Source organism: Heptranchias perlo, chromosome 23, assembly GCF_035084215.1.
Source record: "Heptranchias perlo isolate sHepPer1 chromosome 23, sHepPer1.hap1, whole genome shotgun sequence".
NCBI lineage: Eukaryota > Metazoa > Chordata > Chondrichthyes > Hexanchiformes > Hexanchidae > Heptranchias > Heptranchias perlo.
The window spans coordinates 49,470,008-49,482,507 of record NC_090347.1 but is presented as its reverse complement, the minus strand read 5'-3'; the positions used below and the strand labels follow the sequence as shown (position 1 = coordinate 49,482,507).

Below are 12,500 nucleotides of genomic sequence, written 5' to 3'. Positions count from 1 at the left end.
TAAACCCAGCAACTACAGACCGGTCAATTTAATCTCAGTGGTGGGGAAAGTGGTGAACGGTTGTTTTTCGGACTGGAGGGAGGTGTACAGTGGGGTTCCACAGGGGTCAGTGCTGGGACCACTGCTTTTCATGATATGTATTAATGACTTGGACTCGGGTGTACAGGGCACAATTTCAAAATTTGCAAATGACACAAAACTTGGAAGTGTAGTAAACAGTGTGAAGGAGAGTGATAGACTTCAAGAGGATATAGACAGGCTGGTGGAATGGGCGGACACGTAGCAGATGAAATTTAACACAGAGAAGTGCGAAGTGTTACATTTTGGTAGGAAGAATGAGGAGAGGCGATATAAACTAGAGGGCACAACTCTAAAGGGCTAGAGGAACGGAGAGATCTGGGGGTCTATGTGCACAAATCGCTGAAGGTGGCAGGGCAGGTTGAGAAAATGGTTAATAAAACATACGGGATCCTGGGCTTTATAAATAGAGGCATAGAGTACAATGGTATGGAACAGTAGATGTCCAAAGGGACTTAGGGGTTCAGGTACATAGATCATTGAAGTGTCATGAACAGGTGCAGAAAATAATCAATAAGGCTAATGGAATGCTGGCCTTTATATCTGGAGGACTAGAGTACAAGGGGGCAGAAGTTATGCTGCAGCTACACAAAACCCTGGTTAGACCGCACCTGGAGTACTGTGAGCAGTTCTGGGCACCGCACCTTCGGAAGGACATATTGGCTTTGGAGGGAGTGCAGCGTAGGTTTACTAGAATGATACCCGGACTTCAAGGGTTAAGTTACGAGGAGAGATTACACAAATTGGGGTTGTATTCTCTGGAGTTTCGAAGGTTAAGGGGTGATCTGATCGAAGTTTATAAGATATTAAGGGGAACGGATAGGGTGGATAGAGAGAAACTATTTCTGCTGGTTGGGGATTCTAGGAGTAGGGGGCACAGTCTAAAAATTAGAGCCAGACCTTTCAGGAGTGAGATTAGAAAACACTTCTACACACAAAGGGTTGTAGAAGTTTGGAACTCTCTTCCGCAAAGTGTAATTGATACTAGCTCAATTGCTAAATTTAAATGTGAGATCGATAGCTTTTTGGCAACCAAAGGTATTAAGGGATATGGGCCAAAGGCAGGTATATGGACTTAGATCACAGATCAGCCATGATCTTATCAAATGGCGGAGCAGGCACGAGGGGCTGAATGGCCTACTCCTGTTCCTATGTTCCTAAATTATGATGAACGTTTATAAAACACTGGTTCGGCCACAGCTGGAGTATTGTGTCCAGTTCTGGGCACTGCACTTCAGGAAAGATGTGAAGGATTTAGAGAGGATGCAGAAGAGATTTACTAGAATGATTCCAGGGATGAGGGACTTCAGTTCCGTGGATAGACTGGAGAAGCTGGGGTTGTTCTCCTTGGAACAGAGAAGATTGAGAGGAGATTTGATAGAGGTATTTAAAATCATGAAGGGTCTAGACAGAGTAGATAGAGAGAAACTGTTCCCATTGGTGGAAGGGTCAAGAACCAGAGGACATAGATTTAAGGTGATTGGCAAAAGAACCAAAAGCGATACGAGCAAAAACATTTTACGCAGCGAGTGGTTGTGATCTGGAATGCTCTGCCCGAGGGGGTGGTGGAGGCAGATTCAATCATGGCCTTCAAAAGGGAACTGGATAAGTACTTGAAAGGAAATAAATTGCAGGGCCATGGGAAAAGGGCGGGGGGAGTGGGACTGGCTGGATTGCTCTTGCAGGGAGCCGGCACGGACTCGGCGGGCCGAATGGCCTCTTTCTGTTTTGTATCCTTTCTATGATTCTATGACAGTGTCTGACCCACTGACCCACCCAGTCTCCATCAGAGGGAGGAGCCTTAATCCCCTCTGCCTGTGGTGACATTTAACCCCAGCTCCCAGATGGTGAGAGGTCGGACCATTGGCCCTCTTGTTCTCTCCATCTCTCTCCTCCGCCTCCTCCCCCGAGTTACCTGCGTCGACGCAAACCCCCCTTGGGAATTCCTCTGCTTGACCAGCCAGCTGACGATGGGAGTGGCCTGGTTCAGGTCGGAGATTGTGACCTGGGGCTTGGAGAGAAGGGCCAGCAGGACGTAGGCCGTCATCTCCACCTCCGCCGAGGGGGCCCTCCACCAGAACCCCCGCTCCTCCTCCTCTGAGTCCTCCGCCTTGTCCGCCCGCTGCCAGTGGGTCAACCCGCCTGCAACAGAGAGATCGGTATCACCGTTAGCTACGCTTCACCCCACGGTTGAAGAGCAAGCTCCTGACACTCTCCGCTGTGAATAGCCAGCCCATCTCCCCATGGTCGAAGAGCCAGCCCACTCAGTCCATTTTTGAATGAGCAGCCCCTCATTTCCCTCCTTGGAGAATAACCAGCTCCTCTCCCCATGGTTGAATAACCAGACCCTCCCTCTGTGATGGAAGGACCCACCACTCCCCCAATGGTTGAACATATGACCTCTCCCCCACATGGTTGAATAACCAGCCCCTGCCCCCATGGTTGAATAACCAGCCCCGCCCCCCCCATGGTTGAATAAACAGCCCCTCCCCCATGGTTGAATAACCAGCCCCTCTCCCCATGTTTGAATAAACAGCCCCTCCCCCCATGGTTGAATAACCAGCCCCTCCCCCCATGGTTGAATAACCAGCCCCTCCCGCCATGGTTGAATAAACAGCCCCTCCCCCATGGTTGAATAACCAGCCCCTCCCCCCATGGTTGAATAACCAGCCCCTCCCCCCATGGTTGAATAACCAGCCCCTCCCCCCATGGTTGAATAACCAGCCCCTCCCCCCATGGTTGAATAACCAGCCCCTCCCCCCATGGTTGAATAACCAGCCCCTCCCCTCATCCTCCAGGGGGAGGCAGGGCTCTGGTTTGTGGGGGAGGAGGGGAGGAGGTGGATGGGGAGAGTGCGGTTGAACAAGGCCCACCTTGTTTGATGGCCAGGCCCTCGAGCCTGAGTAGTAGTTGCTCCCTCGTGGCCTGGTCCCCGGCCAGGGTGAAGGTGTAGGCCAAGAGGGCCAAGGTGTAGGTGCTGTTCACCGTATCCAGTGCCCTCCTCAGGCAACCTAGGGCCCCGTCTGTCACTCCCCCCTATACAGAATAGGGAGATGAAGAAAGGTCAGAGACACAGCCTCACACCCCCCTCCCATATCCCTCCCTCCCCCCTCCCCATATCCCTCCCTCCCCCCTCCCCATATCCCTCCCTCCCACCTCCCCATATCGCTCAATCCCACCTCCCTTATCCCTCACTCCCACTGCCCCATATCACTCAATCCCACCGTCCCATATCCCATACTTTCACATCCCCATATCCTTCACCCCCAGCTACACATATCCCTCATGCAAACCTCACCATAATCCCTCATCCCAGCTCCGAGTATCCTACACTCCCGCCTCACATATCCCACACTCCCACATCACCATATCCCTCACTCGCACTTCACCAGATCACTCACTCACACCACCCCATATCCCTCACTCCCACCTCTCCATATCCGACTCCCACCGCCCCATAGCGGTCACTCCCAGCTCCCCATATCCCTCACTCCAACCTCCCCATATCCCATACTTCCACATCCCCATATCCTTCACCCCCAGCTACATATATCCTTCATGCCCACCTCACCATGATCCCTCATCCCCAGCTCCGAGTATCCCACACTCCCACCTCCCATATCCCACACCCACACATCACCATATCCCGCACTCCCACCTCCAAAATCACTAACTCACCTCCCATATCCCACACTCCCACCTCCCATATCCCACACCCACACATCACCATATCCCACACTCCCACCTCCCATATCACTCACTCCCACCTCCCATATCCCACACCCACACATCACCATATCCCTCACTCCCACATCACCATATCAATCACTCACACCTCCAACAACCCTCACTCCCACCTCCCATATCACTCACTCCCACCTCCCATAGCCCTCGCTCCCACATTACCATATCAATCACTCACATCTCCCATATCCCTCACTCCCACCTCCCATCTCCCTCATTCCTCATTCCTATATCCCTCACTCCCAAACCCCACCCACCCGGTGATGGCCTGCAGTGTGAACAACTATCATTCCTTGCTCTTCTCGCCTTCCCTGATGGCTACGTTGCCCATAACAATGACGACCACTCCCTCACCTCCCGGCAGCGTTCCCCTCTCCAAAGCCATCTTACCTCAAAGGTCTCTGTCTCATTGGCGGAAATTTTGGACCCCGGCACTGCAATGTTGGCTTCTTCTCCGGACTGGTACGCAGGCTCTGAAAATACAAAAGAGCAGAGTAGGCGCAAACTGGGGAGTTACACCTGTGTAGTTTTGGGCCTCCAGTGAGGGACTGGAGTCAGGTGTGGGCCCAGACCAGGGATTGAGGGACTGGAGTCAGGTGTAGGTCCAGACCGGGGAGTGAGGGACTGGAGTCAGGTGTGGGCCCAGACCAGGGATTGAGGGACTGGAGTCAGGTGTAGGCCCAGACTGGGCAGTGAGGGACTGGAGTCAGGTGTAGGTCCAGACCGGGCAGTGAGGGACTGGAGTCAGGTGTGGGCCCAGACCGGGGAGTGAGGGACTGGAGTCAGGTGTAGGCCCAGACCGGGCAGTGAGGGACTGGAGTCAGGTGTGGGCCCAGACCGGGGAGTGAGGGACTGGAGTCAGGTGTAGGCCCAGACCGGGCAGTGAGGGACTGGAGTCAGGTGTAGGCCCAGACTGGGGAGTGAGGGACTGGAGTCAGGTGTAGGCCCAGACCGGGGAGTGAGGGACTGGAGTCAGGTGTAGGTCCAGACCGGGGAGTGAGGGACTGGAGTGAGGTGTAGGCCCAGACCGGGGAGTGAGGGACTGGAGTCAGGTGTAGGTCCAGACCGGGCAGTGAGGGACTGGAGTCAGGTGTGGGCCCAGACCGGGGAGTGAGGGACTGGAGTCAGGTGTAGGCCCAGACTGGGGAGTGAGGGACTGGAGTCAGGTGTGGGCCCAGACCGGGCAGTGAGGGACTGGAGTCAGGTGTAGGCCCAGACTGGGGAGTGAGGGACTGGAGTCAGGTGTAGGCCCAGACCGGGCAGTGAGGGACTGGAGTCAGGTGTAGGCCCAGACTGGGGAGTGAGGGACTGGAGTCAGGTGTAGGCCCAGACTGGGGAGTGAGGGACTGGAGTCAGGTGTAGGCCCAGACTGGGGAGTGAGGGACTGGAGTGAGGTGTCGGCCCAGACCGGGGAGTGAGGGACTGGAGTGAGGTGTAGGCCCAGACCGGGGAGTGAGGGACTGGAGTGAGGTGTAGGCCCAGACCGGGGAGTGAGGGACTGGAGTGAGGTGTAGGCCCAGACCGGGGAGTGAGGGACTGGAGTCAGGTGTAGGCCCAGACCGGGGAGTGAGGGACTGGAGTGAGGTGTAGGCCCAGACCGGGGAGTGAGGTACAAGGCTGTGGCAGGACGTTGCTACTCACCTTCCTGTGACCTGCTTGTAACTTGATGCGCCCATTCTCTGTACACCTCGTCGGCCTGGAAGCAGAAAAGCCTCGTTGCGTTTGTTCAGGAAGGCCGAGGTCACGCTCACTGTTGGCCCAAACTTTCCCCTCTGACCCCCTGCACGCTTATCCCCCGTCCCCCCTTGTTGCCCTGACCCGTTGACTCCCTGACCCCCTTTGAACCCCCTGTAGATTATTCCCCTCACCCCCCCTGTTAACCCCCTTGTCCCCTTTTCCCTGCGACTCTCCACTGGCCCCCCCGTCACCCCTTGACCCTCTGTCCTCCCTGTCCCCATCCCTTCGTCACCCCTTGACGCCTGTCACCCTGTCCCCTCATCATCCGTTAAACCCCCGTCCCCCCTTGAATCCACTGCACCCCTGAACCCCCATTAACACCCCTGACACCCCTTGATCCCCGTGTCTCCCTGATCAGAGTATTGACCCTCCCCATCCCGCTGTCAACTCGTGAATCCCCCATCCCCCTGTCCCACTGACCACCCATTGACCCCATGACCCCTGTCCCCCGCTCACTACTCAAAACCCTGTCCCCCTTGACCTCCCTGTCCCCACCCCCCCCCCCCCCCCTGACCATCTCCTTCTTCACCCCTTGTTTCTCTAATCCTGTCTCATATTTTGCCTTTTCCAATCTTCATCCCTCTCTCCTCTTCACGGAGGTCACACCTCGGTCTGTCACACGAAGCCATCATGACGGTTTGTCACACCGCTCCGCCGCATTTGCATCACACAAGTCTGTCACAGCACGTCGTGATGGCCGTCCCCCTCCTCCCAACCCCCTCCTCCCAACCCCCTCCACCCAACCCCCTCCACCCAACCCCCTCCTCCCAACCCCCTCCTCCCAACCCCCTCCTCCCAACCCCCTCCACCCAACCCCCTCCTCCCAACCCCCTCCTCCCAACCCCCTCCACCCAACCCCCTCCTCCCAACCCCCTCCACCCAACCCCCTCCACCCAACCCCCTCCTCCCAACCCCCTCCACCCAACCCCCTCCACCCAACCCCCTCCTCCCAACCCCCTCCACCCAACCCCCTCCACCCAACCCCCTCCCCCCAACTCCCTCCACCCAAGCCCTCCCCCGTAACGCTCCAGGACCAAAGGTCTCTTACCATCAAACGGTCCGTTTTGGTCAATTCGAGTAAGGTCGAGGTGACGTAAACTGACAGGGAAATGTGATCATCGACTCCTCCCTGAGGGAATAGAAACAAGTCAAGATCAGAGACAGGAACTGTCATTACTGACCATCCGACAGTTCAGCGCTCCCTCAGTACTGACCCTCCGACAGTGCAGCACTCCCTCAGTACTGACCCTCCGACAGTGCAGCACTCCCTCAGTACTGACCCTCCGACAGTGCAGCACTCCCTCAGTACTGACCCTCCGACAGTTCAGCGCTCTCTCAGTACTGACCCTCCGACAGTTCAGCGCTCCCTCAGTACTGACCCTCCGACAGTGCAGCACTCCCTCAGTACTGACCCTCCGACAGTGCAGCACTCCCTCAGTACTGACCCTCCGACAGTGCAGCGCTCCCTCAGTACTGACCCTCCGACAGTGCAGCGCTCCCTCAGTACTGACCCTCCGACAGTGCAGCGCTCCCTCAGTACTGACCCTCCGACAGTGCAGCGCTCCCTCAGTACTGACCCTCCGACAGTGCACCACTCCCTCAGTACTGACCCTCCGACAGTGCAGCACTCCCTCAGTACTGACCCTCCGACAGTGCAGCGTTCCCTCAGTACTGACCCTCCGACAGTGCAGCGTTCCCTCAGTACTGACCCTCCGACAGTGCAGCACTCCCTCAGTACTGACCCTCCGACAGTGCAGCACTCCCTCAGTACTGACCCTCCGACAGTTCAGCGCTCTCTCAGTACTGACCCTCCGACAGTTCAGCGCTCCCTCAGTACTGACCCTCCGACAGTGCAGCACTCCCTCAGTACTGACCCTCCGACAGTGCAGCACTCCCTCAGTACTGACCCTCCGACAGTGCAGCGCTCCCTCAGTACTGACCCTCCGACAGTGCAGCGCTCCCTCAGTACTGACCCTCCGACAGTGCAGCGCTCCCTCAGTACTGACCCTCCGACAGTGCAGCGCTCCCTCAGTACTGACCCTCCGACAGTGCACCACTCCCTCAGTACTGACCCTCCGACAGTGCAGCACTCCCTCAGTACTGACCCTCCGACAGTGCAGCGTTCCCTCAGTACTGACCCTCCGACAGTGCAGCACTCCCTCAGCACTGACCCTCCGACAGTGCAGCACTCCCTCAGTACTGACCCTCCGACAGTGCAGCACTCCCTCAGCACTGACCCTCCGACAGTGCAGCACTCCCTCAGCACTGACCCTCCGACAGTGCAGCACTCCCTCAGCACTGACCCTCCGACAGTGCAGCACTCCCTCAGCACTGACCCTCCGACAGTGCAGCACTCCCTCAGCACTGACCCTCCGACAGTGCAGCACTCCCTCAGCACTGACCCTCCGACAGTGCAGCACTCCCTCAGTACTGACCCTCCGACAGTGCAGCACTCCCTCAGTACTGACCCTCCGACAGTGCAGCACTCCCTCAGTACTGACCCTCCGACAGTGCAGCACTCCCTCAGTACTGACCCTCCGACAGTGCAGCACTCCCTCAGTACTGACCCTCCGACAGTGCAGCACTCCCTCACCACTGACCCTCCGACAGTGCAGCGCTCCCTCAGTACTGACCCCCGACCCCCTTTACCTGCATTGCGTTGTTGAACAAATGGCCCACACTGGCGAAACAGCCCGACTCCAGACGGTATTTGAGGAAGAATCTGGTGGACTGGCGAAGGATGGAATCATCAATGAAGATAAATGTCCGAGCCTGGAGGAAGGATTTCAGCACAAAGGCTGTCAGCCTGAGAGAGAGAGAGAGAGAGAGAGTGTGAGAGGGTTAGAGAGAGAGGGAGAGAAAGAGATTGTGAGACGGAGTGTGGCAGAGAGAGGGGGGCAACGGAGTAACACATAGGTGTTGCTGCTATCTACTTCTCCCTCTCTCTCTCACTCCCTCTATCTCTCTCCGTCCCCTCCTTCCATCTCTCCCTCCCTCTCTGTCTTTCTCCCTCCCTCTCTCTCCCCCCTCTCTCGTTCTTTCCCCTCTCTTCCTCTCTCTCTCCCCTCTCTCGTTCTTTCCCCTCTCTTCCTCTCTCTCTCCCCTCTCTCGTTCTTTCCCCTCTCTTCCTCTCTCTCTCCCCTCTCTCGTTCTTTCCCCTCTCTTCCTCTCTCTCTCCCCTCTCTCGTTCTTTCCCCTCTCTTCCTCTCTCTCTCCCCTCTCTCGTTCTTTCCCCTCTCTTCCTCTCTCTCTCCCCTCTCTCGTTCTTTCCCCTCTCTTCCTCTCTCTCTCCCCTCTCTCGTTCTTTCCCCTCTCTTCCTCTCTCTCTCCCCTCTCTCTGTATCTTGCTCACTCTCCCTCGCCCTCTTTGTCTCTCTCTATGTCTCTGTCTGTTTCCCCTCCCGCTCTCTCCCTCTGTCTTTCTGTTTCTCCATCTCCCCCTCTGTTTCTCTCTCCTCCTCTCCCTTTCTCTCTTTGTCTCTCTATCCCTATGTCACTCTCGCCCACCCCTCTGTTTCACTCTCTCTCTCCCTCTCCCACTCTTTCTCCCTCCCATTCTCTCGGTCTCCGTCTCTCACTCACTCCATCTATCTCTTCCCTTTGTCTCTCTTCCTCTCTTTCTCTGTCTCTCTCTCTCTCTCTCTGTCTCTCTCTCTATCTATCTCGTGCCCTCCGTCTCTTTGTCTTTCATCCTCTTCCTCTCCTTCTCCCTCTCTCTCTCTCTATCTCCCTTCCTCTTCCTCGCCTTCTCCCTCTCTTCCTCGCCGTCTCCCTCTCTGTCTCTGCTTCCCTCCTTCGCAGCCTGTCTCACTCCCTCTCTCCCTGTCTCTTTCCCTGTCTCATGCCCTCTCTCCTTCTCTGCCTCTCCCTCTCTCCTTCTCTTCTTCTCCCTCTGTCCTCCCTCTGTCTCTCCTTCTCAGTCTCTCTCTCCCTCTGTCTCTGTCTCTCTCTGTCTCCCTCTCTCCTCTCCTTCCCTGAGGTTCTCTCCCTCCCTGTCCCTCTCTCCTTCTGCCTCTCTGTCTCACTCCCTCTCTCTCTGTCTCACTCCCTCTCTCCTTCTCTGCCTCTCCCTCTCTCCTTCTCTGCCTCTCCCTCTCCCTCTCTCTCTCCTTCTCAGTCTCTCTTTCCCCATGTCTCTCTCTCTCTCTCTCTGTCTGTCTCCCTCTCTCTGCCCTCTCCTTCTCTCCTTCCCTGTAGCTCTCTCCTTCCCCGCCTCTCTCCCTCTCTCCCTGTGGAAAATTGCCCAGGTATGTCCTGTCCACAAAAAGCAGGACAAATCCAATCCGGCCAATTACCGCCCCATCAGTCTACTCTCAATCATCAGCAAAGTGATGGAAGGTGTCGTCGACAGTGCTATCAAGTGGCACTTACTCACCAATAACCTGCTCACCGATGCTCAGTTTGGGTTCCGCCAGGACCACTCGGCTCCAGACCTCATTACAGCCTTGGTCCAAACATGGACAAAAGAGCTGAATTCCAGAGGTGAGGTGAGAGTGACTGCCCTTGACATCAAGGCAGAATTTGACCGAGTGTGGCACCAAGGAGCCCTAGTAAAATTGAAGTCAGTGGGAATCAGGGGGAAAACTCTCCAGTGGCTGGAGTCATACCGAGCACAAAGGAAGATGGTAGTGGTTGTTGGAGGCCAATCATCTCAGCCCCAGGGCATTACTGCAGGAGTTCCTCAGGGCAGTGTCCTACGTCCAATCATCTTCAACTGCTTCATCAATGACCTTCCCTCCATCATAAGGTTAGAAATGGAGATGTTCGCTGATGACTGCACAGTGTTCAGTTCCATTCGCAACCCCTCAAATAATGAAGCAGTCCGTGCCCGCATGCAGCAAGACCTGGACAACATCCAGGCTTGGGCAGATAAGTGGCAAGTAACATTCGCGCCAGACAAGTGCCAGGCAATGACCATCTCCAACAAGAGAGAGTCTAACCACCTCCCCTTGACATTCAACGGCATCACCATCGCTGAATCCCCCACCATCAACATCCTGGGGGGTCACCATTGACCAGAAACTTAACTGGACCAGCCATATAAATACTGTGGCTACGAGAGCAGGTCAGAGGCTGGGTATTCTGCGGCGAGTGACTCACCTCCTGACTCCCCAAAGCCTTTCCACCATCTACAAGGCACAAGTCAGGAGTGTGATGGAATACTCTCCACTTGCCTGGATGAGTGCAGCTCCAACAACACTCAAGAAGCTCGACACCATCCAGGACAAACCAGCCCGCTTGATCGGCACCCCATCCACCACCCTGAACATTCACTCCCTTCACCACCGGCACACCGTGGCAGCAGTGTGCACCATCCACAGGATGCACTGCAGCAACTCGCCAAGGCTTCTTCGACAGCACCTCCCAAACCCACGACCTCTACCACCTAGAAGGACAAGAGCAGCAGGCACATGGGAACAACACCACCTGCACGTTCCCCTCCAAGTCACACACCATCCCGACTTGGAAATATATCGCCGTTCCTTCATCGTCGCTGGGTCAAAATCCTGGAACTCCCTTCCTAACAGCACTGTGGGAGAACCTTCACCACACGGACTGCAGCGGTTCAAGAAGGCGGCTCACCACCACCTTCTCAAGGGCAATTAAGGATGGGCAATAAACGCCGGCCTCACCAGCGACGTCCACATCCCATGAACGAGTAAAAAAAAAGTCTCCCTCCCTCTCTCCTTGTCTCACTCCCTCTCTCCTTCTCTGCGTCTCCCTCTCTCTCCCCCATCTCTCCTTCTCAGTCTCTCTTTCCCTCTGTCTCTCCTGGTTCCTCTATCCCTCCCTCCCTGTCCCTCTTGTCTCTCTCCCTCTCTGGCTGTCTGTCTGTCTGTGTCTCTCTTTCTCGCTCTCTCTGTCTCCCTCTTTCTCTGTCTGTCTCTCGGTCTCTGTGTCTCTCTCCTATCTCTGTCTCTCCCCTCTCTGTCTCTCCCTCTCTCCTCTCTGTCTCCCTCTCTCCTCTCTCAATCTCTCTCTCCCTCCCTCTCTCTCTCTCTATCCACTCTATCTCTCCGGTCATTCTTTCTCATAATATAGCTCTCTTACCCAATGCACACTTTCCCATTCATAGGACAGAGTTCAGGAGCAGGGACCCAGGATAATTAACACGCTCCCTAGCTCCGGGATCACTGAGGACAAGTGTGGACACTACCCAGGGAGATTGGCTAACCCAGTACAGGCCGGAGACGGAGCCTGGGCCTTGTCTGCTCTGTGTGTGTGTGTGTATGTGTTGGGCGGGGGTGGTCGGTACAGGCCTGGGATTGAGCCTGGGCCTTGCCTGCTGTGTGTGTGATGCTGAGTCCCCCAGAGGCCAGGCCATGCCCTCATTATGTACTGGGGATGCCCATGGTTTGTGAGTGTGACTGGAATGCGTGGAGAAACAGGTACCAAGTGTTCCCCTCGGAATCACTCTCCCCGAACGCACTGAAGGAACCATCACTGTGTCTGAACGTCAGTTGGCGCTGGTAACCTGTGGGGGAGGGGAGAGAACTAATTAATTGTGGGTTAAACAGGGTACAGAGAGAGAAAGACAGAGAGAGAGACTCAGAGAAAGAAAGAGAGAGAGAGAGACTCAGAGAGAGAGAGAGACAGAGATCGAGACCGAGACGCAGGGAGAGAAAGAGAGACAGAGACAGAGAGAGAGAGAGAGACAGAGAGAGAGAGAGAGAGACAGAGAGAGAGACTCAGAGAGAGAAAGAGAGAGAGAGAGAGAGAGACAGAGAAACAGAGAGGGAGATAGAGACTCAAAGAGAGAGAGAGACAAAGAAAGAGACAGAGACAGACAGAGAGAGAGAGAGACTCAGAGAGAGAGAGACAGAGAGAGAGACTCAGAGAGGGAGAGACTCAGAGAGAGAGACAGATAGAGACAGAGACACAGAGAGAGAAAGAGAGACAGAGACAGAGTGACAGAGAGAGAGAGACAGAGAGAGAGAGAC

General features: G+C 55.7%; 1 protein-coding gene across 1 annotated transcript in view; it reads right to left on the bottom strand.

Annotated features, from left to right (window-relative positions):
• Positions 1-12,500, bottom strand: part of LOC137341340 (alpha-2-macroglobulin-like) — a 188,382-nt gene that overhangs the window by 81,627 nt on the left and 94,255 nt on the right. Inside the window, exons 25-31 of the mRNA XM_068004464.1 lie at positions 11,953-12,034; positions 8,209-8,365; positions 6,608-6,688; positions 5,464-5,518; positions 4,213-4,295; positions 2,952-3,114; positions 1,994-2,220 (exon numbers count right to left, since the gene is read on the bottom strand). Of these exons, the coding sequence (XP_067860565.1) occupies positions 1,994-2,220; positions 2,952-3,114; positions 4,213-4,295; positions 5,464-5,518; positions 6,608-6,688; positions 8,209-8,365; positions 11,953-12,034 (848 nt within the window). The remainder of the gene's footprint in view (positions 1-1,993; positions 2,221-2,951; positions 3,115-4,212; positions 4,296-5,463; positions 5,519-6,607; positions 6,689-8,208; positions 8,366-11,952; positions 12,035-12,500) is intronic.